The sequence below is a fragment of the Drosophila novamexicana genome, unplaced genomic scaffold (assembly GCF_003285875.2).
Source record: "Drosophila novamexicana strain 15010-1031.04,08,12 unplaced genomic scaffold, DnovRS2.1 tig00000009-arrow-pilon, whole genome shotgun sequence".
Taxonomy (NCBI): Eukaryota; Metazoa; Arthropoda; class Insecta; order Diptera; family Drosophilidae; genus Drosophila; species Drosophila novamexicana.
Genome location: NW_020824766.1, coordinates 737,259 through 765,089, shown reverse-complemented (window position 1 = coordinate 765,089; position 27,831 = coordinate 737,259). Strand labels below are relative to the sequence as shown.

The 27,831-nt window shown below is 40.8% G+C and overlaps 2 protein-coding genes across 3 annotated transcripts; both read right to left on the bottom strand.

Annotated features, from left to right (window-relative positions):
- Window positions 1-131: 131 nt before the first annotated feature.
- LOC115767881 (delta-1-pyrroline-5-carboxylate synthase) lies at window positions 132-15,439 on the bottom strand. The gene is made up of 12 exons (XM_030712247.1): window positions 15,138-15,439; window positions 9,814-9,978; window positions 9,089-9,229; window positions 8,917-9,024; window positions 8,670-8,837; window positions 8,395-8,583; window positions 7,373-7,568; window positions 5,258-5,499; window positions 3,116-3,373; window positions 2,828-3,053; window positions 1,831-2,109; window positions 132-466 (listed from the first exon to the last, which is right to left on the bottom strand). The coding sequence occupies exons 1-12, from the start codon at window positions 15,222-15,224 to the stop codon at window positions 204-206; spliced, it is 2,322 nt and encodes a 773-aa protein (XP_030568107.1). The 5' UTR covers window positions 15,225-15,439; the 3' UTR covers window positions 132-203.
- Window positions 15,440-19,606: 4,167 nt separating this feature from the next.
- LOC115766773 (chitin synthase chs-2) lies at window positions 19,607-27,455 on the bottom strand. 2 transcript variants are annotated; one of them, XM_030710794.1, is made up of 10 exons: window positions 27,415-27,455; window positions 27,099-27,337; window positions 26,856-27,028; window positions 26,656-26,782; window positions 26,276-26,482; window positions 25,360-25,535; window positions 24,728-25,294; window positions 23,218-23,467; window positions 21,094-22,323; window positions 19,607-20,810 (listed from the first exon to the last, which is right to left on the bottom strand). In XM_030710794.1, the coding sequence occupies exons 1-10, from the start codon at window positions 27,453-27,455 to the stop codon at window positions 19,660-19,662; spliced, it is 4,161 nt and encodes a 1,386-aa protein (XP_030566654.1). In that variant the 3' UTR covers window positions 19,607-19,659. The 2 variants fall into 2 exon arrangements, with proteins under 2 accessions (XP_030566654.1, XP_030566647.1); XM_030710787.1 differs by having other exon boundaries at window positions 26,856-27,025.
- Between the last annotated feature and the right edge of the window lie 376 nt (window positions 27,456-27,831).

The following is a 27,831-nucleotide window of genomic DNA, read 5'->3' as shown; positions in this document are numbered from 1 at the left end:
TGCCCGCCACTGGCAGCTGTCATCATGCACAGAGCCACAGCCACAGCCACAGCCCGCAACAGCGTTAATTACACCTTCACTGCGTTGATGCAGGTGCACGGCATAGCCAAAAACACAGTTTGCTTTCAATTATCGTTTAAATGCGCGTATTTACAGAGTTTGTCATTATAAGGTAAAACAAAATAACATAACAGCCTATAAAACTAATCAATGGGCAGCGTTTCGTGCAGCCAAGTGCGTTTGCCGCCCTCAACAAAGTCAGCCGCCGCATGATCCTGGCCGTTGAGTATCCATTTGGTGGTCAAGAGACCCTCGACACCGACGGGACCGCGTGCATGGATCCGTGCCGTTGAGATGCCCACCTCGGCGCCAAGGCCGAACCGGAAACCGTCCGCAAAACGCGAGCTCGCATTGTGGAACACACAGGCGCTGTCCACGCTGCTAAGGAAATGCTTGGCTGCGGCATCTGCACGAAATGGAAAATGGAAAACAGAAAATAGAATATGCAAAATATACAAAATTGTAATATGCAATATGCAATATGAAATATGCAAAGCATGAGTGCATGTTGTATAAAATTAATTTCCCAAATGATTTAAATTTGTTTTGGCAGCGAGAGTTGCTTTCCCAAAAACCAAAAACCTGATCCCCACCTTGGTTTGAGCCACTGCCAATGACATCACGCATGCAAATTGCAACGAACTTGACTTGTAAATGCCCGTCCGTGCAGTTGGCATGACATTGGCTTTTTGCTTTTAATTCAATTACCACACGGGCCAATGGGCAACTGACGGCTCTAAGCTAGTCGAAAGTTTATATGAGTTCCAAAACACGCGACAAATCTATGGCAGAAAGTTCTAGACTACATATTATGCAGAAAACTGCCAAATTCTGTTTAATAAGTATGATTTAAAAGTTATCCTGAATTTTACAATTCTACAAACAGAATTCCTGGAGGAGGAGGAGGAATTGAACTGAAGAACTGATAAAATTATATAAGGGATTATATGGAATTATCACGCAGCACTCATAGGATAATCAATCAAATGGGGATGTTCAAATAGTACTAGATATACATGTACATAAGTATATACATATTTGGTATATATATTTGGTATATTACTATTTAATCGATTCCTAGCATAAACGAATAATTTAATCATTTTCATAAATAAGTTCTGTTAATACTCTATATATATAATGTATTCATTTTCCTATTATACCCTAAAACTCTTTTCGAGTCCGTCTCTCTGCCCGTCCGTCTTTGCCTTTTGAGTTTGAGTCTATATGAGCTAGACTCTGAAATTTTAAATATATGTGCTCTTAGTACCCCCGAGTTTTTTCCGATAATCGATATCCTCCCCCGTTTCCAAGTAATCGATCAAAATCGATGTCGAAATCCGATTTGTTGAGCAAATCTCTTAGGCTTGAAGAGCTAGAAAAATATATACTGATGAAGTATCTTTGATTTTATAGCTAACGCGGGCTGCATTTGACATGGTTAAAGAATGTTCAGGGTATTCTCTATTCGGTGCAACTAGAGCACTCTTACATGTTACTATTCAAATTGTGTGTGGTATGGCATGTTTATCCAAGTCCTTCATTGTCCTGCACTACTTCAATAATAAATAAATGCAAAGCTAGTTAAAATTGTACCCATTTCATGGGGTTCGATACACAATTCGGTCGCAAAACAAATTTATAGCCCGCACATTGAATTGTCATTAGCTTTAGGTACCGCAACCCATCAGGGCCAACTCTGCTGATGTTGGTCGAATAATATTTCAGCTTCAATTGCAAGCAATTGAAATTAATTTTCAATTTTCGTACCATTTTCCGTAACAATGACATCCGTGTGACCGCTTCCGTACGTATGTATGTGATTAATGGCCTCCTCCAGGCTGGGCACAACCTCAATGCAGCACTCCAGTGCACCATACTCGTGCCTCAGGCTCTTCGCCGCGGGCGGTCCAAACGTCAGCTGCTGATTTAGACGCGGTCCCGCATAGATTTTGACCCCCTCACGTTTCAGCATGTTGCAGACATCGTTGAAAATCTCGCCGCTCATTAGATCCTCGTGTATGAGTAGTGTTTCCATTGCATTGCAGGCTATGTCAAATAACGGGATGAGAACAAAAATGCAATTAATTTTTGAAATGAAACGCTTTGGTGTGGAACATTTTCTAATTAAAATGAGCTAAGCATTATTTTCGAAGCGGGCCATTTACGTTACTCTATGCTGTTTGTCTACATTAAATATGAAAACTTGAGTTTGAAGCCGAAGCCACGCACACAAGCTTATATCCAGCAGGTGTTGGTGGAAATGTCCCAAATTAATTCTTACAGAGATTTTTGAAAAAAGGTGTTTCATCGATCGAAAAAAGCAAGAAGGTTTCCATCTATGTTTTACACTTGCGGGTGGAATTCTGCAAAGGTTCTTAATAAAATTTGCATAGGTTTGTCTTTCTATTGCTGGCAGTACATATGTTTCAAACCTCTCGGATCGGATTACTATATTATATAGCTGCCTAGGAGTGATCGGTCGAAATTTAGGTTCTTGTATGGCAATTCATTCTAGATAGTTTCATCAAACTCAGCATTTATGATATTCACCAATCCGACATATGCAAAACTGCAAGACAAATGTCTGCAAGGGTATTAAATCTTCGGCTTGACGACAATATCATTACTTTCTTGTTTTGCTTGCTATTGTTATTGGCACCTGAATTTTGAATATCAAAACCGCTTAACTGCTACGTAATAATATATGAATTATACAATCCGTTGCGGAAAGGGAATATTAAGCTCTCTTGCAATTATTTATTACCTGCTGGATAATCGCATTTGGCATCGCGAGCAATGTGCAATGCCTTGCCCAAATCGGCATCTTTGTCGACAAACACATGGCAGACACCTTCGGCGTGACCCAAGACTGGAATATGTAGGGATTGTTCCTGAATGCTGCGCACCAGTTCCGAGGAGCCGCGCGGTATGATCAAATCAATGTGCTTCTCCATGGACAGCAAGTCGCTGATCTCCTCGCGAGTTGAAACCTGTGAAAGGGCGATTGCCAAATGTTACCCTCATGAAAAAAGAGAGGATTACTAGTACGCACCAGGGATACGGCGTGATCGGCACCCACGCTGCTCAGCGCCTCCTTGACCAGCTCCATGAGTGCCTTATTGCTGTGCGCTGCCTCCTTGCCGCCCTTGAGCAGCAGTCCGTTCGCGGAGGCCATGGCCAGGGCGGCCACTTGCGGCAGCGAGTCCGGACGGGATTCAAAGATGACCAGCAGCACGCCAATGGGCACGGTTACCTGCTTCAGCTCGAGTCCCTCTGCCAGGCGTGTGCGACGCAGTACGCGGCCCACATTCTGCAATAGAATAGAAAGCCATTTGACAAGTCAGCAGCATTGCGCATACGCCATGTGTTTCCATATAAAATAACTGAGTATTTATGGACGCCAATTCTAATCCCTGGCGTCCATTTTGAGGCGATGCAGGCGCACAGTTTTACATAAATCAAGGCGTTTCACCATGCTGTAATCTTTATTTATATTTAATGGGCTGTTGCTGCCCTCATTTTGCAACACAGTCCCCGTTTGGCGCCATAAAAAGCTGCTGGAAATTGGCTGCAGATAACGTGTAGATTGCGAGCGGGCAGACCAGGAGGCGGCATCGGCATCCTCAACTCTGTTGTGCTGACAGCCGGGCGTGGACCTCATGCCTGGTGCCCCACATCCAGAAAATAACCTCAGTCCGAGACTCAACTTGTGCGCCGAGTAAATTTGGTTATATGGTCATTATTATTGACTTTGGCATCGTTGGGCGCAAAACTTTAAATTATATTTACAAAGGGCAATTGGATAAGTCATGCCTAGCTTGAGTTCGAGTCAATTTACAAAATGTTTATTATGCACCGTTAATATGAAGCGTGTAATAACTTTTTCTTTTCGACTTGATGGCCCCTGGGACAAGTCGAAAGTTAACGCTTCTTTATATGTTTCATGACTTAAAATTGAAAACTGAAGCCAATCTTAATTTGAGCACAGTTTTTGGCATTACTTAATAAAATTTGTTTAATATTTGCGCCGAATTATTTTTTCAACTCGAATTAATTTTTTTTACGTTAGATATTTTCTCAGCTTCCTTTTTAAATTCTTTACTGAGCTTATTTTTTTGTTTCTTAAGTGCAATGAAAACACATTTTTTTGCTATGCAACTCTAGCTGGAGTTCATCAACAAACTTGGGCTAGATCTGAGCCCGCCCCCTCGGTGCACCTTGCCTTATCAAAACACAACTTTCTGTATGCTGCCCGGAGGCCAAAAAATGTACGCGGCATTTGTTTGCCGCACACGAATACTTTTTCCCATCCATCTAAGCATTTATTGAGTGCGTTATGGGGTTTTATTCACATTTTTTTTTTCAAGGTTTTCCCTTTTTTTCATTTTTTGCTTTTTATTTTATGATTTTTGCGCTGCTGCCATTTTGTGTCACAATTTCGCTGCCTGTTTTACAATATATGTAAGTGTATGTGCTTGGGGAAAAAGTTTTGCCGGCAAGCGTCGAAAAAAAAAACTTTTGCGTTTCCGCACAATCACATCCAATAAAATGGCTGACTGCAGGAGGATAGGGCGAAGAGCTCGCACTCAATACTCCATCAACTGTTGCCTCTGCATGCTGTGCATGTGTGTGTGCGCGGGTTAATGTCACTGCCAAGACACACACACACACACGCGCGCACACACACACATACAGCTAAGCAGCGTTCTATATGGAGCTGAGCTGTCTTTTATTTCCACTTGCTTAGCTCTTTTAGTGCCCTCTCTCACGCCCAGCTGCTCTGTTCGGGTGTCAATTTTTGTTGAAGTGTAAAATTGCTTGGAGATTTCATAATGTTGTTAAAGCATGAAAACTGTAGCTGCATAAGGACAACAGTTTCCAGTTGTTTCTGTTGTTGTTGTTGTTCTGTGCCATTGTTGTAGGTCATAAAATTACCACTTTGCAGACAGGGGCCAAATCCCAGCGCACATACACACAGGCTGCATGCACAAACTAACTCAATTTTTCAAAAAGTCAACAGCATTTTGAGCAACATTTTTCAACAGCCAAACAAATGCAATTTGCCTAAACTTTTTCAAGGGTCCTGACTTGACTTTTTCACTGTGTACTGTTGGGAGCTGTGATTTTTATTTTGTATTTTTTCGTTTTTTTTTTTTTGCCAATTAATTGCAGCTTTGCTTGGGGTTTCGCTCACCTTGTGACTGTCATCGGCAATCTGCTTCAGGCCAATCGAGAGGTTCTTCAGTTTGGCCGAGTTGAGCGACAAGCGCGACAACAACGGCTTAGCCAGTCCACTTTTCTGCGCCTCGGCCAAGTCCTTGGCATTCGCCTCCAAAATGAATTTCTCGCGGCTAACCAACAGATCCGCCAAATTGCTGACAGCCAAAGCGCGTTCCGCGGCGCTCAGCGCCTGCATTTGACGACTGCCTATGCGAGCTGTCGAATAAAAGAGTTGGCCAAAGTTAGTTATATATCAACAGTTGGCAAAAGTTAGTTTTAGCCTTAACGAAACGATAGTTCAAATTTGGTTTTTTACTATCAAGACAACCCTAAAGCAAGCCAGTTAATGAATACGATCTATAAAATCAAGATACAGTTAAAAACTTTCGACATAAAAGCAGCCAAAAATTCGCAGAGCAAGTGCAAAAGAAATATAATATGTAAAAAGGATTGGATATATATAAAAGAAGATTTGAGAATATTATAGAATAAATGCAGTTCTTAACATGCTTACTTTTAATACTGCTTACCTTAGCATTCAGCTATGCGACTCTAGAGAATTATTTTACTTGCGTTTTCCTGAATTGTATTTACTCCACAAATACATCAATTAATATAGCATTAAAGTGCTATCAAAAAGTTTTTTCAGCAGCAAAAAATATTTCAAAAATAAAGTTTTTGAAGAAACTGGGCCTTGCCTTGGTAAACTTAGTTAGAAACGCGGCCGCGCCTTTTTCTAGTTCGAGCTGTGAACCAAACCGTCCATACTTCCTTTTGAGTTTGCAGCCCTGGCTGGCAAAAAAGATGTAATATACTTTTAACGTCAATAGAGCATAAACTATCTAAAAGAGCATGAGGCATTACTGTCAGCTAGTTTCGCTTAATGCATTCTCCAGAATAGCCCACCGGCTATTTACAGCTGTCCGAAAATAGGATTCAACAAGTTGCAACTAGCTAATTAACAAGCACTTTTGAAGTTGTTTGCCAGCAACATATTTCAGCTGTCTCTAATAACAATTAAATTAAACTTGCTAACTAAAAACTGCAGCACAACATGCCAGTCTGGCCAGGACCCGTTGGCGCCGCGGGGCCAACGACTAGCACTTAGTGCATTGCCACTGGGCAACGACGACGGTAAACCTCAACAGGCAGTCATTGTGACCTCGTTTCTCAACAGCGTCTACACTCGGCAGCTGCATTGGTGTATACTAAATGGCCACTATGTCAGTCAGGCACTTTTTGAGAGTGTCGCCTGCGGCATGTTAGCCCGGGACGGAGCTCGCATTGAAAGCCACTTAACACTTAGCTAACCCGACTGGTTGAGACTTGGCCAAGCTGCTTGTCAAGTGTCAACAAACCAGCCAACTGTATTGCACTCTATTTAACCAACTAGTTAAATCATTCGACGCGGCAAAAACAACTCCAAAAACCTAATTTATATATTATTATATTATATAATATATTTTACTAGGCAGCATTAACTATATCTTTGCTTAGATTTTGTCTCTCACTCTCTCTCTCTCTTTCTCCCTCTCTGGGATCTTTTGTATTTTAACTATTTGATAACTTTTAAGCACACAAATGATACAGATGCTTATCGCCTGGAAGAAAGTATAACGATACTAGAGGGTTGAGTTGGCAGATAGTTTCGCCATGTCCAATAGAAAATGACATTAGAATTTGTCATTATATTTATCTATTTTGATAGATGATACAGAAGCTATAGCATAGCGATACTTAATCAAGATTGCTGCCCTGATGCAAGTTGTTTTTGTAGCTTACATCGAATGCATTAACAAATTGTCATATTGTATAAACATGTTTTGATAGGAAAAGTTTCTACCACATTTTAATGAACCATTTTCTGGAATTCGAGGTTGCCAGCTCAAATCCCAGATCAATCTCTAGACAGAGTGCAGAGTTCTAGACGAGGGCTTTAAAAGCGATGTTCATAGTTAATAGTTAGGATATGGATCCTAGCCCCATTTAAGCCTCATCGCATGCTGTCTAATGTTTTTCTCTTGCAATTTGTTCGCTGCACTCTCTGCTGAAAATTCTTTGAGTCAGTCTCTTCTATTATACCACTTACCATTCTCGGCCATCACCTCGACGGGCACTGTATTGCTGCCCTCCGTTGATTCCGTAAAGAATGTGCCAACTTTTCTGCCACCTATAATTGTCTTAATAGCCTTCTCCTGCATGCCGTTGCATATAACAACGCTGACGCCGCGATCCAGGGCCCAGGTAGCTGCCTTCACCTTGGAGTCCATACCGCCGGTGCCCACCTGGAGAATGCAGAAAGTATTATAAATAGTTGGCCAAAGTGTGAAGGATGCAATAAACAAACAACCATAATAAACACCATTAAGTTGCAATACGGAACAACTGCAGCTGTAATGGCTTCCCCTTCTCCCTTCCCTCTTTCCCCATTCCCCGACTTGTCAACTTGTTCAGAAATTATTGCGCGAGAATAGCAAAAGTTTCTACGGTGTCAACGCGTTTTGTCTCTTAAATATTTAACTAGATTTGCACTAATGCAGATAACTTAGAAGCAAAAAACAGATAACATTCATTGTAAATGTCTGTCACTCGTAACAGGATATAAATAACGAATGAAGTCCTTTCAAGATGCAATGCTATAAAATGCATACAAGAAATCTATTCATATTGGTCGTTGAAGCACTTGGCAAGTGCAAGTGCAACATGTAAAAATGTAAACAGCTTTTATTAGATTGTTTTTCTGATTGATATAGATTTGAGAATTGGATAATAACTATATTAAGCTTCTGTTCGTTTGTCTATTTAAAAACAATTGCTTTGCTCTATGCCTAATTAATTTATCTATGATTTTTCGAGTTTAAATTCGAACTTATGAATTATTTTGTAGCTTTTCTTAATGGTAATATTTACTACAAACGGCCATCATTTCATCACAAGAAAACGTTGAGAAACGTTTCCCACTTTTTACGCTTTTTATCAAAATATACTTTAAATACTAATACCGAAATTGATGTGGACAAGCGTTGATTTTAATACAAATAAAGTACTCACAAAAAGTAAAGCCGATTATCGAAAACCTGCTGTGGAATAGACAGACGAAAGGCCACTCACCTTTGACTTCTTGCCAAACTCGATGCTATTGATATCATCGCTGGTGTAGGTGTGCATCAATTTGGCGCCATCCTCCCAGGGCGGCTTATTATAAATGCCATCGACATCGGACATAAGGATAAGCAGATCCGCCTGCACCTCGGCGGCCAGCATGGCCGACAAGCTGTCGTTGTCCTTAATAGGAATGCCCTGCAAGCAAACAGAGAGAGAGGGAGAAAGCGAGAGAGATCTCAGTCGAGCTGGTTCACAGTCAAGTGCTGCGTTTGAGTACGCACCTTTCTGGCACCACCGGCGGGCTCGTCGTCACGTATAAACATCGGCGGGGAGACGGCGTCGTTCGTGTTGATGATGGGCACAATATTTAGGCTAATTAATTCGGAGAGCGTGGAGAAGAGATTGTTGCGTGTTTCCTCATTGTAGAAATCCGGCTTGGTCACCAGCACCTAAACGCATCATATATCAGAGTTTAAGTTTGCAGTTTTTTAGTGTCTGCCATTCAATTCGGGCTAGCTCGTTACCGACCTGTGCAATCTTAACACCATATTGTGCAAACATCGCATCGTAGAGTGACATGAGACCCGATTGACCCACCGCAGCCGCCGCGCGTGGCTCCAATGTGGCGCCATCGAACTAATGAATAGTCTCAAGCTTAGTGTGAAACTCTAAATTGCAGATTGCAGTGTGTATGTATCACCTCTTTGGTGTCCTTGGGGTTTAGTGTTTCGCGCATCGACAGCGACATCAGCAGCTCCTGGGCCAGTTTCTGTTTACCAAATGCCACAGCGCCGCTGGTGACCATTATGACTTCACGACCCTCCAAATGGCACTCGGCAACCTAGAAAAACTATATGCGTTAGTTGACAGTCACGAGAATAGTTCGGGACTAAGGTCTTAGAGTGTTTTCTCAGATGAAAAGGGAAGTTGTGTACAATGTCATTATTTGAGTGGAAATTGTATATAAGTAAAGTTTCTACTGACTGCTAAAAAACCTAAATTATTGACTTAATTGTTCTTTTGGCTCGAAAGTGAGCACTAAGACGGGAAATATCAACCCAACTTGGTGAGCAACTGTTGTCCAAACTTAATAAATGTACTTTACAAACGTGATGTCAAGCAGGCGAAGGGTTAAAATGTCTGAGCGGAGTCGGACTAACAACCAGGAAGTCGCCGGTTCAAAGCAATATTCTATTTTGATGATTTTCTATATAATTTCCTTTGAAAAAAGCAATTAGAGATTCGGAAAAGTGAATAAAGTGGTGAATAACAATAAATACAATTTCATACGCTTTGTTAGACGAGTAAAGGGCATTAAAACGACCTTGCAACTGCCTGAAGTTACCGCGCTTTTTTAGTAGGACAATGCCTAATTTCATTAAACTTGGTGTTGAATTTTTGCATATTATATGTTCGCGCACTTACCTGCTCCACAATGGACGCCAGACGACCAAGTGCCAATCCATGATTGTCCTCACGCGTGATCACCGCACTGCCCAACTTGACGACCAGGCGACGAGCATATTTCAGCTGGCTACGTTCCGTAAACTGCGGATGGGCCTTCTCCAAGCGCTTCTCAATTGACGGCAACTATAGCAAAATAAAGACAAATGTTAGCACAAATCATGAGCACAGTGCAAAAGTCAAAGGCGACAGCTCGAATGCACGGGAATGTCACTAGAAATGCAGCCTTGGGTGTGAGGGTTGTCGGCTATCAGTAACCATCTTCAAACACATAATAAGGTCGTAAATTACGACAGCAAAGAGCTTGGCAATGAAAGCAGCTAAGCGAGCTCGAGATGGCAATCCAATTAATTAGTCGTTCGCCCAGTTCCTGACTCTAATCTCTAATCATCGAACTTAATCAGTTTTGTGTTCTCGTGTGTGTAAATCATAATTATAATTGCCGTTAAGTCGGGCCTGTAAATATATGTGTCTATGCATAATAAACAGCCAGCAACAGCAGCATTTACAGCTAAAACACCTAATTATCAAGTATTATGTGTGTTAATTGGTTTTTTGGCTAACGGTGCGTATGCGTAATATGCGCTCACTAGTGCAATCCAGTAAATGCACACTGCAATTGCAATAATTGTAAACGATGACCAATTGAATTTTGCACTCGATATGCTTCGCACTTTTCATTTAAATGCCCTACAGTCTACTCAATATAATTGAGCTATAAATTCACTGGCATTTGTTTTCACTCGACATATGACATGTCAGTTTAAATCAAATACGAAATATTGACAATTGTGTGTGCTGCCTTCCGGGCAATAACAGCTAGCCCGATTGATCCCTGACAGTCGGAAATATCAGCTGAGCAAATGTTTCCGTCAACAACCACACGGACCGACACTTAAATCAAAATAAAAACACAACACGTTTGATTTATATATATATTCGTTTGTTGCAACCAATTCAATGCTTTATAAGGCTTACGAGAAATCAAATTTAATAAAATGTTTAACTAAGTAGATTGCAGCATATGTGAATATTTGAATATTTGTGTGTGCTTTCTAATACTGCATTTTAATGCACTTATTTTCAAGAAATTGTTGTATATATCTGATTCGATCTAGTTGATTCAGGCATATGTACAGCCTGCAATAAAAACCTCCATAAATATTAACCCTATAAGTTCGTAGACATTTCCTTCTATGCGCTACGTTTCTTGTGACAAAATTGGAATGCCCTGCAGGAAAACATTTTGCGCGCAGCTTTGATTTATTTATTTATTATGTTTGCGGCTTATTAGTGTTTTTTTTTTTTTTTATCAAAAGAAAATCTGCCCTTATCTAGTTATACGACCGTTATGCAGTTTCTTTCCACGTTTGTTTTTTTTCACCAACACTCAATTCAATTTGTTTATTGATTGTTTAATCAGCGTCGTCGTCGTCGCCATAGCCCTATGCACACTTGAGTGAATGTTCAATATTTTGTTTAGTCTTTATATTGATTGGCTGTGCCCAGGCGCAATAAAAAAAACCCGGCAAATTACTTGTTCTCACATATTTTATAACGAAATCAAAGGCAACGGCAACGGCAACAGCAAAGGCAAATCCAATGCCAATTATTGTACAATTGAACTGTAAATTAAATTGACGCGTAAATATTTTGTTATTTTCGTTACATTAAAACGTCAACATTATAAAGCTGTCAGCTGGCCAAGTAGTAAATGCCGTCCATAAAAATGCTGTAGCGATCAAAAGGTGTCCCACACTTATCAAACCGAAATGGCAACAAATATTTATTTGGTTCTTTGTGTTTTCGATTTGGCTTTTACTTGGCTATTGACCGTTTCGCTTTATTCTCATAGCTCAGTGTATTTTGCTATCATTATATTTTGCCAGTCGCCCAATATATTAACAGCAATCAAACTAATACCATCTATTGTCTGGCTGTCAACGGGCCTGATACATTGCTCTTTGACTGCAATTTGTGCTTTGAAATCTTCTGAAATCTCGAGCAAACAAGACTTGGAACAGAAGACATATGATAAATTAGTTGGGATTGAATATTGGTAAAGATTTGTCTAGCATTTAATGCTCCTGGCCGGAATATGCAGGGTAAAGCCTCTGGTTAACCAATATATCATCGAATATGATCTAATGTTAGAAAGTTAACTTGTTACCATGTTTTAAGATTAAGCACATGCAATTAATTTGCATAAATTTAGATCTAACCTTGGGCCATTGTTTAGTCAACTAAGCCGTCTGCTTCAATTCATTTGTTTATTGTTTGTTATCAAAATTGTGAGCATAGCATGTTGTTGAAAATGATAACATTTGTTGTTGCGTCTGGCAAGAGGTAATACTTGCGGTTCTCTGGAATCCAATTATCAAGCAATTAAATTGTTGACTGCCCAAAAAGTTTGGCTGCTCGCCGGCATAATTTACTGCGTAGGCAGAACCCATAAAACCAGCAATAAAACTTTGAAAAAAAAAAACCAGACTATGCGAAAAGGGAAAAATATCCGGGAAGGGTTTGAATAATTAGAAACTAAAGCAAATAAAGTGGAATAAATGAGAACTATTTAATATTTATATATATATAAGATACAATTTTTTAATTAACTACAAAATATTAGACTTGCAATATCCTGAGTTGGGACTCAAATTTGTACTAGCCAAGAGTATTCAACAGACACATGAGTAATTAATTTCTCGCCAGATAAGTTATCTTAGTAAGTCAATAATTTGGATGATTAGCCACTGAGGATCCGGGCTCGAATCCCATGCAGTTGCTAATGGGAAATATTTTTGGCCGAAGAGCAGGCAGTCCCTATACAGCTCTGTATAGAATTATCGGAGGAAACTATTGGCCATATTTTATATATATAATATTTGTCTTATGGGCCTTATAGTTCATAGTTTTGCCAACTAATGAGGCATTTATTTAAGTTTAATAAAATTCCAAAGCGTTTATCAGCTGCCTCATCAAAAGCCCACAACAGCTGTTTGATTCACGTGCTTTGACGCTTGCTTTTTGTCTATGCTTTACGCTTGTTACGTACTGCCATGTTTTTGTGCTCTGCTTTTTTATGATGTACGGCACATGCACACGCACTGGCCCCAGCTGCTATGGCTCGAACTGGCCCATAACTGCCAACACGTGTCAAACTGGGGCGACGATGACGCCGGCAAACTAGTCAGGCCGGGGCGTTGGGGACGGCTGACGAAGTGACGACCCTGACCTAGCCAAATCGTTTTGAGTGTCAAAGGCAACGCTGGACTAGCCGGACTGGGGACTGCGGACTTCGGGTTGCGGACTGTAGACTGCGTACTTCGGGTTCCGGACTACGGACTTTGCACTTTAGACATATGCAAATGCAGCTGTCGACCCTTGCCCGGGGCCTGGGCCAGGGCCGGTTGATGCATAGTTAAAGGGGTTTTAAGTTGATTGTAAAAGACGGCATTGAATTTCCACAGGCAAAACAAAGCCGTTTGCCATTTCTGCAACACTCGCTAACCCTTCAGCAGCAACTCTCACTCTCGCTCTAGCTTCTTTTCTGACTGTACGTGCGTCAGTCTTGAAATACAATATTTACACTTTACAATTTATTTTAACACGTATACGCCGCACTGTACCAGCAGCTGTCATGCTGTGACAAGGCTTTTTGTGACATTTTATCAGCTTGTCATGCACACAATATTTTTTCACGCTCTGCCACCCGCCTTCCCATTTATACGTTTTACATGTCCTTCAATCCGTACCCAAACTGCAAATGATTTACAGCATGCCCCCAAACCAAAGCCCTAAACATAAATCGATTTTAGCTGCCCATTCAATTAGCTCAACCCGCCCACTTTCAGATCCTAGAATCCTTTTTGCCATGCCAAGCTGTTGCCACTACGATTAGTCATAAAAAAAAGAGCGACAACAACAACAACAACAACAAGAAATACGAAACTGAAATCTTCAACTACATTTTGACTGTTGTTGGCGATTTTATTGAGCTGACTGAGTGCTGATTAAATTTTAGTGCCAAGGAAAATTTTATGCCTAATCTATGAGTGTGCGGTATCCCCAATCAGTCGCTTACATAACATCAACATTGGAGATGGGCATAAAAAAAAGGCAAAACTTTGTTGACTCTTGTCGTCATGGGTCTCGAGGGTCTGTAACATCAGCTTCAATGATGCCAGTAATTTTCCCCCATATTTAAATCAACTTTTTTTATTTTTGCAAAAGAATTATCGCCTTATCAGCTCGCTCATGCATTTTATTCATAATTATGAAAGTTTAAAGACTTTCTCTTTTTATTTTTTTATTTATTTATATTTTTTATATACACACTGCCAGAGTACAGTTCTGTTCGGGCTTTGCATTGTGTTTGGCAATAGAAATCAAAGTCTAACAATTTTATGAGCTCTGCTTGATAAGACCAGAGCAGAGAAATTTAGCTATAGGCAGCCGGGTAATCATATGCGTATATACATTATTTTTCCTAAAACTTTAATTTGAATATAAGTTTTTCTTTTCTCTTTTTTAATAACTAATTATTGCTATCAAGCCTTTCGCAGTTTCGAGTTGGCAAATAAGCAAATAAACAGACAGTTGTCTATCAAAACTGACAGCCCAGATAACAATCAATGCCTAATCGAAAGTAGAATTTAAGAATTCATATATGCTACGTACTCTCCATATTATTTTCAATTATATTTTAAGTGTGCATTGCTAAGTATATACTAACTAAGAAGATTTAAAAGTCAGTTCCCTACGTCAAATCTTGTGAATAGAAAAAATGTATTTTGTTATTATTTAAATAATTTATTTTTTACTATGTAATTATTTATTTATTTAATCATTAATGTTGCTATTTATTTAATAATTACTATTAATGTATTTATTCAATATTTGCTCTACACAAACATCGAACTTTGCCAAAAATTATAGAGGCAAAAAATAACTTCGTAATATTCTGTTCTCAGTGAAAAACCTAATAAGTCAGTCGAAAAGAACCTTCAATGACTTTTTTCAGACTTTGGCCACAAATCAGTAAGCTTTAAACTGTGGCTTTAAGTCTTTATTTTTGCAATTAACAGTTCAAAGTGTACATAATTTAGGTATCCTCTAGGCTCAGCTCTAAAGGTGTGAAGTATATTCAAAATTCGGAGTGTAATTTAAATTTGTATTTTGCGAACCGAGTATACAAATAATCTATTTGAAAACGTTTAATACTTAACGTTCATTTTTTGTTAACATTTAAATGAAATTGTATGTAGTATGTTTTCCTATACACTCACTGGCTGTCTGGGTCCATGGGAACTGGCCGCCCTCCAGGCATTCCTTGCAAAACTGTTGCGCAGTGCCTGGCAGCTATTACGCAGCATTTTGTCTAGTTTTATGTGTATATCTCTCTATAAGTATTGAATAAGGTAAGACTATTGCGTGAGTGCACGGTGAAACAGCTATGGCAGCGTTTGAACGAACACAGAGTATTATGTGTATTTAATCCTGAACAGGATTTGAGCACACGATTATCACAGAAATGCAGCGAAATTAAGGTTTGTGCGAAACAGCGAACGGAGCGGAACGGTACCGTACCGTAAAACCCACCGAGTTCAACTGAAATTCGAATTGTTTTGGACCCGTGCACGCTCCAACCAAGTGACGGGATCCAAACTGACGGACTGCTCCGGTTCAGACTGCTTACTGATAATGAAGCGCAAACATGTGTAATTGTAAGTGCTCATTGCGATTGCGATTAAATTTGTTAGGGGCCAGCCCCTCCACTCAGCTCTCCCTGCCTCTCGCCTTCTCCCACAGTGTCGTGGCTCTTGTTGTGATTCAATTAGAAATGTTATCAATCTCAGGCACAGCAACACACACACACACACAAACACACACACTCTCTCTCTCTCTCGCACACACACATGCTCAGCTCTGTTTCAGATTATGGCAAACATTTACACTTTGAACACGGAGCAGCTCGTCGGCTGCTTATCATATGGGGCATGGGAGAGCTTGGCCGTTATCAGACTGTTCAGTGTTTGCTTGAACTGCATTGTTATTGTAATTATTGTTGCCATTTGCAGCTTGTTGCAATTCCTGGGTCACACATAATGTTCAATAATTGAAGGCAACACATTAAGTTTCATTTACTCAAAAATAAAGAGAGCAAAGCTTGAGGTTGTTTTTACAGCGAATGAAAGCCCTTTCTTCTCCAATTTATTTATTATTATATTTAAATAATTTAATATGCTCGCTGTGGTGGCCATTAAATTCTTTTGGCGACTTAGGCAGAGCAATTAAAAAGTTCGACGGAAAAGTAAAATTGAAATAAAATCGTTTACCTTACTTGGAAATTGAAGGTGCTTCTAAATTGTCTTTGTAATATTAATTGCTTTCCATTTAAAATGTTGTACATAATAGTTGACTGTAAAAAGGTTTTCTTCTGCATCAGCATTTTTATGAATTTTTTAAAATTTACTTATTTCAATGCATTCGTAAAAAAAACATATTTCTAAGGCCCTTAATTATTTTTTATTTAATCAAAAATGACTTTATTTGCATAATATCTGGTATTTGTGTATATTTAATAACACATATCTCAAATAATTAAAAATGGCATCACATGAGAACGCAAATTGATGGCGACAATAGCAAAAAGTTTTCGCACATATTGAAAGGCAACCAAATGTCACTCAAATGGCAAAAGGGCAATGCGAACGCAGAAAAAATTTGATTATAAAATTAATTGTCGCACATATTGTACTATGAATAACAAGTTGTGGCATTTATACGGTCAGCGCAGAGTTCAGTCTGTAGGCCAAATAGAGGGCAGTGAAATAAACTTAATTAACTTATTAAACACAAAAATGCGAGACTTGTTTATTCAAAAAGTGCACTGCGAGGCGGCAGCACAACAGGATATCAACACGAGAGTGCAATGCCGAGGGCATAACAGGCAAAAAGGACACGGTTCATAATCAGTGCACATTGTGTGCAAATATCCTGCAGCTTTCATTTAACTATTTTCGTAAACAACAACAAGAATAGCAACAACGGCAGCCGAGAACAGTTGTCGGACAAGTTGGGTCAGAAGCTGTTGACAGCCAGCTCAGAATTATATTCATAATTAAATGACATTAAAATTAACAAAAAGCAAAAATAAAGTTTTTGTTTTTCCTGTCGTGTCCCGGCCCGGCCGTGTTGTCCCGGATTTCCAATTGCATAGGAAACCCATGAAACACAATAACAAAACCCCAACCGAATCCGTCTACTGCCTGGGGTCAGATAAGTGCAAAATTATGTACCCGCCTGCGGGTTGCATAGTTGCTGGCGAAAAAAAATATATATAAATATAAAAAAAAAATGGCAAAGTTTTTCAATTGAATTTTATGTATTTTATGCGCCAATGCCGTTTCCGTGCTACTTTGTTTTATGTGTTCGTCGAGCGGTTTATTATTTTTTTTGGTGCAGCCGAGAAACTCGGCTACATAAATATGAAAATGTGAATTTTGTGTGCTTGGCCTCAGGCTAAAGGCGCCCAAAGAAAACAATATTAAGCATACGCCGCGTCGGCCAAATTCCAAACAAAAATAAGCTCAATTCTATGGATTTTCTACTTGGACAATATATAATAGCAAAAATATGAAACCTAATTGGACATTCGCCAGAATTTGCTCTACGCAGATTCGTTATAGTTTTCCATGCTTATTTCTTGCGCTCGACAAGGCCAAAAACACCCATTGAAGTCTGAAATTGTTTGCATTTCATAAAATGTGAATGCTTTAAGCCACTGTCCGTATGCCCCACTGCACAATTGTGCCTTAGCTTGTGAATTCTTGTACAAGGTTAATCAATATATTTTTGTGAATATGTATACATATATTGCTGCATCTCTAGCCAAGCGAGCCATTAAATTGAACCGTGCTGCTATTCATTGCGATTGGAAACTTTTTTAAAATCGACTTTTCTATCTTTACGTCTGAGGCTATGCACTAATTGATATTCTCATTCTATTTTTTAACAAAAAGGTACAACATTTTTAATTTGAAACGAATTTCTAATTGTTATTTCCTACAAAGTGCTCAAATTACTTTACTGAGCCAAGCTGATTGCCTTTCATACAATTGCCGTGGGCATTACAAATGTGTTCAGAAAATTAAATTCCATTTCATATAAATATAGAGACATATTATATATTTGGCATATTTCTTAATCGGTTAACATTGATGATTATTAAATTCGTAGCTGTAACAATAGCGTCTTGTTTTCATAGATATTACAGCCAAGCGCTCGATTTATTTGCTTAAATCTGTTTTAAATAATTAGTATAAGAAATTTAAAAATTTACATAAAATTTTGCACATTTTTAATCAATTCGTTTTGAGGCAGAACTTAAGGGTATCTCAAGTTCGTTATACCGAAGACAACTGATGTTTTTTGTCTAGCTAAGGTATTCTATTTTATCTATAGCATTTCCATCTCTTCTTTCATCGACTTTTATATATACCACACACTGTCCCTTCCGGCTTTTTATACCCACAATTCACTCGCCGTCAGTTGGTGCCGCGTTTAATATATGCGCATTGGCAAAGTAGGTTCTAGTCCTGCGTTTCATTCTCTCAGCTAACAAAAGAAAGGAGGTAACGCCAGCCCGAAGATTAAATACCCTTAATGACATATTATCACATGTTATTTTGGACAAAAGCTTTATTTCATACTGATTCTTTCATAATCTGCTTGAACAGATGTTTCAGGAGAATATTGAAGTGCGTATGGCTGGGCTTGCTCAAGATGTCTTGAAATCTAAAAAGTTGTTCATGCAAGAACTTAATATGTGACCGATCATTCCAAGCGCAGTTATATGATATATATAGCCGATGCCAACATTTGCGGCCAAAACTTAGCAAGGCTGATAGAAAATAGTTTCTTGAAATTAGGAAAAATAAAATTACAAACTAATCCAAAATGTAATAAAATGATCTCAAAATTGGAATAGTACGAATGGTGGCCAAAAGCACATTCTTTTTGTAGCATTTGACGCTCTTTAATTTTTGTGCGAGTAAGCTAGAAACTTCGTTTATAGACTTAAGTAGATATCTAGCTGCGGTTTTATACATGCAGAGAAATGGACAGACATGCAGAAGATGGGCATATCATATCGATATATCTACTATATATATTATAGATCCGAAAAAGTTTCATATTTGTTGCACATTTCTTGAGAACATTTTAATACCCTCTTGAAGAGCATGACAAGAAGAGCATTCACTTAAAAAGCAGTTATGCCAACACCTAGGTGCAACAAGGCGCCCCCGCACACACACATACACCCCACACACACACTCGTGTGTTGGGGGTGGGCGGCAGTAAAAAGTTGTGCATTGCAGCAGAAACTTCATCAAATCCTAGCTAATCACACTTTGATTTGCATTTTGCAGCCGGAGGGACGAACTTTCTTAGTTAGCGGCACAAAAAGCGCAGCCAAGGAGCACACTTAACTCTAAGCGTCGCCGCGACATTGATGAATGACGCCCAACAGCCACCCAACCACCCACCCACTCAACCACCCATCCAGCCCCCCATCTTGTAATTATGCTAATGAGGCGAAAGACGTTCCGCTCCTGCAGCATGGAAGTAAGCTTCGCTGACTGCCACTTGAGTTAAATGCAATTAATTATATTTTTTGCCGCAGGGCTTTTAGGTTTAGGTTAGGTTACAGACTCCTATAGTTAGGCTACATATAGATAGATAGTTAGATATATATATATATACTCGTATAGTTTTCAGATTCACATGGGTAATACTGGGTTTTTTTTATAATTCTGTGTTGCCGTTATTGTAGATTTGCGTGTTGCTGCTGCTGAAGCTCACTTTTTTTTGTGCATTGACCACCAGGGGCGGTCGCTTGCCCGTTTTGGGCGTGGGCGTGCCGCCGGGCGTGGCAGCTGCATTGACCTTGGCCACAGAGCGACGCTCCTGGAAGAGTTTCATGGACTTGCGGCTCAAGGGCAGATTCTTCATGTTCAGCTCATCCTCGCTAAAAAAGCGCTTCTCAAAGTTTCTAACCAAATCACTATAATCGCTCTGCTGCTTATTCCGTGTCTCATGCAGCCTGAAGATGGTCTGTCTGCGAGCCAAGCTCTCGCGATGTGCATCGCCTGGGCCCAATTCCAGTTCATCATAGTGATGGGCATCCACATCGTCGTCATCGTCGAACAGTCGCCTGGGGCGTTGCAGCCGACGAGCTATGTGCACCGCGCTGCCATTCAGCTCGAGGGCGGCATCCTCATCGCTCAGCTGTCCATTGGAGCGAAACCAGTCCAGCTGCGTGGTGGCCAACAGCTGTGACATTGTGGCGAAGCGATGGAAGAACATGGCAATAAACTGGATGACCAATATGAAGCCGAAAAATATGACAAAGCAAAGTCCAATGGGATCCAGTTCCTTGTACTGCCTGTAGATGCCCACATGCAGATTGTCACGATCGAAGGACACAAAATCTTTGGGATCTATGGGCCACTTCAAATGCAAATAGTCCTTTTTTAGCTGCAGCAGAAACACGATCAGCACAAAAATTGCATTGACCATGACGAACGCAAAGGCAATCATATTTCGCAGCTCCTTCAAATCGTCGGCCATAGTTTGCTTTTGCTCCTTGCTCAGCTCGAGTGGCTTTAGATACTGCTTGATCAAATCCTTCCAAAAGCGTTGCTCCACCAGCGATATTTCACCCAGCTCCGAGTCGATGAGCAGCGGGTCGCTTAGCCAGCCGGGCAAATAATTATCGGGATCATTGGGCGACTCCTCGCCATCATCTCTGAGCACGGGCGCCTCTCGCGTGCCCCAGCTAACATCGTTCATATTGAAAACCGAATAGATCATCAGCAGCATGTACATCGAGGGTATTGTTATGTAATAGATAACACCGCACAGCAAAGCCCAAAATTCCTGAGGATGCATCAGACCTACATAGGAAGAAAGAAAGTTCCGCACGATTAAAGATACACAAAAACAGCAGGTCTATGGCAAATGCTGTCTTGCTTAACTTGGCTGTCTATTTCTGGGCTTATTGTATAGCATCGAGATATTCGCGAATACAAAATCGCAAGAATGTTCCTTCTAAATCAGACTGTCGATAATTCCTTATAACTTGTTATCAACGAGTGTTTTATACTTCTATGATACTACTCTCCATCTAAGTAATGTAATATAATTTATGGAGTCGCAAACCGGTGTCCCCAAGCTTACCTGCAATTGTGATTTGAACGGCAACCAAGAGAAAGAAGAGCGAGGCAGGCGCCAGCGGACCATCCTCGAGCATTTGAACAATGATGCCGATGAGCACAGCCATCATGACCAGGCAATAGAGAGCGCTGATCACAAATGCAATTAGAAGCTGGAATTTCTGTTTCAAATAAACGCAGCTGAGTATGAAAATGATTATGGGAAAGAAGTTCCATAGAAATGCCGTCCAAATGTCAATGGTAAAGACGGCGACCAGGGCGCCAACCATCATCAGGAATATGGTGCCAGGACCGAGGACAGTGCCAATCATGAGCATGGCCTGGTACATAATGTACAATGTGGATATGGAGTTGTTCTTCTTCACCACGGTGCGGGCATCGGCCAGGATATCGAAGATATTAGCTATTGTCGAGGGCACCCAGCGTCGGCGTTGATTGTAGAACTCATTGAAATACTCCGGCGAATGGGTAAAGGCATCGGAGGCAGCGCAGTATTCCACGCGAGAGCCCTGTTTAAGCAGCAGCGTGCAAAGCCAGCGATCCTCGCCCTGATCGTATTGCACCATCTTCATGGCCTCCGAGCTGACCAGGGTGTAACGTTTCATGACACTGTTCTCCATTAAGGCGCTGGCGCGAAAAAGGCTAAAGCAGCCCGGACTGCACAGGACACAGCCAATTACATGCTCTGTGGCCTTTTGCAGCCAGTGTCCAATCGCATACTCGAATTTTTGATACCACACCATGGGCCCGCGACCGACAGGATGTATGCGTCCGCAGGCGGCGCCCAGCTCATCAATTGCCTTCATGCGGTCAATGAGCAGCTGCACAGCACGCGGCTGAAAATCGATATCCCCATCTAGCGCCAGCAGAAATGTGTTCTCCGCAATGACAGCCTTGCGACGTGCCGACAGCTGCTCCGTTTCCATGATGCGAAAGCCCAACAGGTAATACATGTACATGACCTGCGACCAGCGCTTCTTGTGCCGTATTTTGTCCTTGTTCTTCAGATGTGCCACCATTTTGGTGCGTCCCGGCAGTGTCCAGACCAAACGGCCTCCGTACGGCGTTTCAATCTTCAATGGCGGCTTGATTTTAATATTAACGCCATAGATTTCGAAAGCAGCCTTGTCTATAGTTCGTGTCAGTGTCTTCACGTACTCATTGAGTGGAGGATTCCGTTTGTTCTGACAGTGTTTCTCGTCCAGTACAAAAGCATCATCAAAGAATATGTTAGCTACAAAGTAAATGAAAAACGACGGGGTTAGGGCATGAAAGTATGGATTCAAACTCAATTCTACTAATTTATTTGAATCAGACTCGAATGCTTAATCGATTGAACTGCAAACCGTTAAGCAGAGTTTTAATAATTCATTCTCGATGTTTGATCTGTTCGAGCTAGCAACATGTTCCAGCCACGAAGGTCGAGCTACTTGAGTTAGCAACATGTTCGAGCTACATGTTCAAGCTGTTGCCGCCGAGGCGCTCTGGCTTGAGTTGTGCCAGACAACCTCGTTCGATTAGTTGGAGCTTAATTTCACGACTGAATCCGTTTTTTATCTGCAACTCAAACAGCTAGAGCCGAACAATTTTGAATCTAGACTCAAGTATTCGAAACGTGTTCGAGTATTCGAAACGCGTTTCAGCATTGACTCAATGCAGGGTGAATACTCTACTGAAATATTCAAAGACTTAAGAAATTTATATATAAAAAAAAAGGTTGGGCGGTAACTTTTGGCTAGACGCCATTTTGGCAAGTGAATCCGGAAATGAAGACGCCAAATGCTATAAATATTCGCCAAAACTATTCTCACAGCTGCTGCATACTTTTCGGCAGCAGTGTATTTGGCTTGCATAGATTTATAATTTGACAGGCATTTTTTTATTTTTTCGGAGAATTTATGTGGCTAGGCAAAGCCAAAGCAAATACATTTTCCATATGCATATCAATGCGAGGCCAGGACAACAACTGCCGACGACAGCGAGGCACTCAGAGCTGTTGAGTGTTGCGGTGGCAGGTCGAGGATTCGTTGCTTATGCAAAATTTGAAATATTTCTAGTTTCGATTTGGCAAGAGAAAAGGGTAGAAAAACTTGAAATGCAGCTGAATGCACTTGGCATATTTACATACTTTCCAATTCATAGTATTCATCATCCGCTTTGCCGCCGTTTAGATGCGTTTTTGCCATTCGCCGTGCGCATTGATCCTCATCCAAGCGTACAATTGATTTCAGAAATTCTATCATCTCCTCCTCGGTCTCGTGCCACATTGTTGCACAAACAATCAGTTGCGGTATTTTATCCTGCTCCTGTATATCGCGACTGGCATTAATGTCGGCAGCCAGGGCCAAGACTGGATCTCTGGGTGTCGTTAAATCGCTCTGATATGCAAATCACAATTATATTTTTATTAAAATAGTTATCAGGAATAAATCTTATAATCTTATATAAAGTTTTCGGGGAAATGGAAAATAATTAATGGCTATCTATGAAAATTTAATGAACTTTTGCGAATTTGTCTGTTTGTTTAAATACATGTGGCTGAGAAATACAAAAGTTATATTTTTGACCGATGTTTCCTAGAAAATCTTCATAATCTAACCATCCAAAATTGCCTTTGGACAACTTTTAAGCTCGCAGTTGCTGAGTTTGTTAAACATATTTTTTAAATACAAATCAGTTTTCCACTTTTCGCGTTTCTTACTATGGCAACCATATGATAGAGTAAGTCAATATTGAAAGCATTTTGCATATGTGTAATAAATAATATTGAGGAACAAATTTGAACTATATTTTCTAGTGAAATGATATAGTGGTCGGATCAGGTGTACTCCGACAACATGTATGTAAAGTTACATGACAATAGCTTTAACAGTGAGAGACTTGTTCAGATAGAAACAGAGTTATATACAGCAGGAATATATATATATATACCTCATGGAAACAAAATCATAATACATTTACTAGAGCTTCTCCACTTTTATGTACATTTAAGCTTTAGTATACGGCTGAGAACTTTAGCTAGCTTTCAAATACCTGCGCGGCTTTAAGTAAATAATTCACAGCTAGTCATATTTATAATCCTCAAAATCAACAACTGCGTTTGGATTTTAATTAGTTTTGCGTGTTTCTGTTATTCTTTTAAGCCAGCTACATTGACGTCTAGCAAAAACACAGCGTGAACCGCACGCACAGACCAAATTTGTAGCATATTTAATTAAGTTTACATTGACAAAAATTCGACTACATGCGCATATGTTTACATATTTATGTGTAGGGAATGGGAATGTATATGTAGGGAATGGGTAGGCATAAATATACACAGAACTTTGCAGTTTCCCCGTCATTTAACTTAATTACAACGCCTAATACTTGAAGCGAAACACGACACAGTCGAAAAGTCCTGTAGATGTGAGATTGAAAGATGAGGGAAGCCAGACTAGGCGGCGGGGAGTGTGTGGAGATGTATGGGAGGATGTGTGTGATAATAAGCAGCAAGGCTCTGTGAACCGTTGACGCCTACGACTCGAACAGAATGATTGATGTTAACGCCTGATTACAATAATTCTCTAAGATTCAAGATTCAAGTTGAAATCACAATTTGGATTCGTTATGCGCAATTAATTGCACAGAGAACCTACCTTGATGGCCAGGTACTCATCGCTCCAGTCGAGAATGCGGCGATTCATCATCGAGCACTGATCCACGAGTAGGCCACAGTACCATGGGCACACGTACAGCTTCTCGGTGGGCGCGTTCTTATCGTTTCTCGGCTGCCAGATGTGCAGGCACGTCCAGATTTGGGCGAGCCACCAAAGTGGCCACAGCCACAGCGCATACTCCAGGCTCAGTGCGCCCAGCTGACCCAGATCCTGGGCAAGTGGCTGCAGCGTCAGGTAATCGGGCAGCAGGCCGTGCAGCGAGCACAGATCAGCTGCACGCATCTGCGCCAGCAATGTGGCCACACAAACAGTTACCGGCGCGGCCAGGTTGAGCGGCAGCGCGTAGCTAAAATGCTGTATCTTAATCTTGCACGCGAACTTGCCGAAAATGTGGCACAAATAGGCAGCGCCCACCTGCAGCAGCAGTGCGTAGACAACGGCCCTGTTGCTCGATTGTAGCGTATACTGTCCCAGCGATGCGGGCTTGATAAATGAGGCGTTGGTCGTGTGTGCCAAATTTAGCGTATCCTGCAAGCCATCCGTGTGCTGGAGTCGATGTCATCAATGGGAGTCAAAAGTCAACACATTTCCATCTAATGAGCATCACTTACCGTCAGCGTTATGGTATGCGATTGCCAAGCCTTGACGAACAGCGTAAAGTAGTCGAAGAAATGCTCGCCGTGCAACAGAAAACCCATCAAGCCAAAGACGGCAATTTTAAGAGGTGCCAGATAAAGGTACGTGTGGTAGCGGGACCGAGTACAGCGTATATTGCGTATTATATAGGCTAGAAAGTATAATAATAATGGAATAAAAAGTAGAGTTATAGTTAACTTAAATAATGTTCACAACTATTCATAACTATACAGTCAATATGTAGTTGAAATTCTATATTGTATTACCGAAACAAAATGCCTTAAAAATTAGCTCAGGCAAGTTTTTCCAGGTACATTGCAAAGTTCGAGCTTTATTATGAGGATAAATTGTGATAAAGGTTACATGTATTGTTATGTTCTAAGCTACTTAATTTTTCATGAGGATATCGGGAAAAACTATATCGTTTAAGGTTGTAATGGTAAATTGCAAATATAAATTATTCTTGTTACCTTTTTCAATGTAAATGATTGAAATTAACAGTGTAAATAAGCAATTAACAGAAATCGCCAATTGTTGCCTTATTTGAACCAGCGATCTTTCCGCTTATTGGTGCGACGCCTAAAGCACACTTATCGGTTGTGTTGCTGTTGGTTGTTGATGTTTACTTGGTTTTCCATGCATTTCTACACAAACCTTGTACAACGTTTTTCCCCACTTGCAGGTCGTATATTTCTTGGTTAAATTATACCCCAACTTCGAACCAAAAAAAAGCTTCAGTAATAATATCATCTACGTACGCTGTCACTCACTTCTATATAAAGCTTAATTTATTTATTTGTTATAAAAACTATTTCGTGAACACACTTACATAGTGTGTACCACTGTGCCGCATATTGTCTATCAGAACTGTGATTCAATCAGTTCACTCACCTATCGCCTCGTGCGTATTGGCAAAGTTCTCCCACCAGCGGAACGAGACCAACAGCAATGGTATTGCCAGCAGCTGTACCTCCAGCTGCGTGGACATGGCTGGCCAAATGAGAAAGACGCTGCCCTGTGATATCATCGCCAGTATGGAGGTGCCGTATACAAACATGTCCGCAGATTTCCAATGCAAACGTGTGCCAGTCAACAGGTCTGGGAAAAAACAAGTATATATAAATAGTGTTAAGCAAAACGGAATGGCAATCAATTTAATTGCTGTCAGTCTGGCCGACAAAGAGGCTGATAAGACGACAGAGATTCTAGATGCCAGTTGCCAGATGCTAGTTGCCAGATTCTAGATGGTAGATGGTAAATGTGTTACTCACTGAGCAGCGCGGGCACAAAGCAGACGCAGCAGCCCAGCATTGCAGCACGGGTGACATCCAGCTGGGGCAGCACGGTGAAGGTGAGCAGGGCCAGGCCAACGACGTGCAGCAGCTCGAAGAGTGTGACCTGATTAGCGACAAAGGCAGTGTGACCTTATCAATCATGGAAGGCACAATAAATACCCAAACACATTACTCACCAGCGTCACTTCCAGTCCGCTGGGCCGGCGCTCTCGCTTGAACATGGTGATGCGCAGGGCGCGCAGAAAGGTGAACAGCTCGGGTGCGGCAAAGGCAAAGATCAGGGCCCATACCCAGGCAATTTGTTCCAGTTTGCTGCGCACTGCCATCACCTGGCCATCGAGTAGAACTGCATAAAGGCGGGGCCACAGAGAGCAGCTTATTAAACGTAAACCGGAGAGCATAGCTTGTCCTTGACTTACGGTGTTTGCTGCACACTCGCACCTTTGCATCGCCATTTGTATTGCCAGCCATATACAAATAAATCAGATTGGCTGCCACGCTAGAGCCCAGTACCACACCAAACACCAGCAGATAGGTGAAAAGCTTGAAAAGTTTGAGGAAAAATTGCAACTTTTTCCAGTAGGCATCGGAGCCACTTGTACGCTTCGCTGGCGGATCTTGAAATGAGTCCCACAGCGGCGGCTTATCGCGCACTTTCCTAAGGGCAATATAGTCATGGGTAATTAGTAATTAAATTTGTTCTTTTAGTCGTTTTGTTTTGGCCAAACAACTAACCGACTGCGCACAAAATAGTCACTCTCGTAGTCCGCACTCATGTCTATAGGCGACCATTCACGTTTTCCAACTGAATCGCAATGCAGTCTCGCCCCATTATTGATGAGGCAGATAAGTTAAGGTTACGAATCGGCGATATCATCGATGTGCGTAAGTTGACAGCATGTCAACAAGACTCGTCCGATAAGGCCCGCCATGGCACAAAGATCTCTTGGCCCATGAGCCTTAATTGTCACTCTCATTAAATATGCCCATTAATGATAGCTTTTCAACATTTCATATATCTATTTTTTCTATATTTGCCATATTCAATAGCATTTGGTGTGTTGCATTCTAGGTGTGTTCCGCTTATCAATATGGCTCTGTGAATTCGCCGATTTCTTGTAAATGCAATCAAATAGTTTTTAATCTTTAATG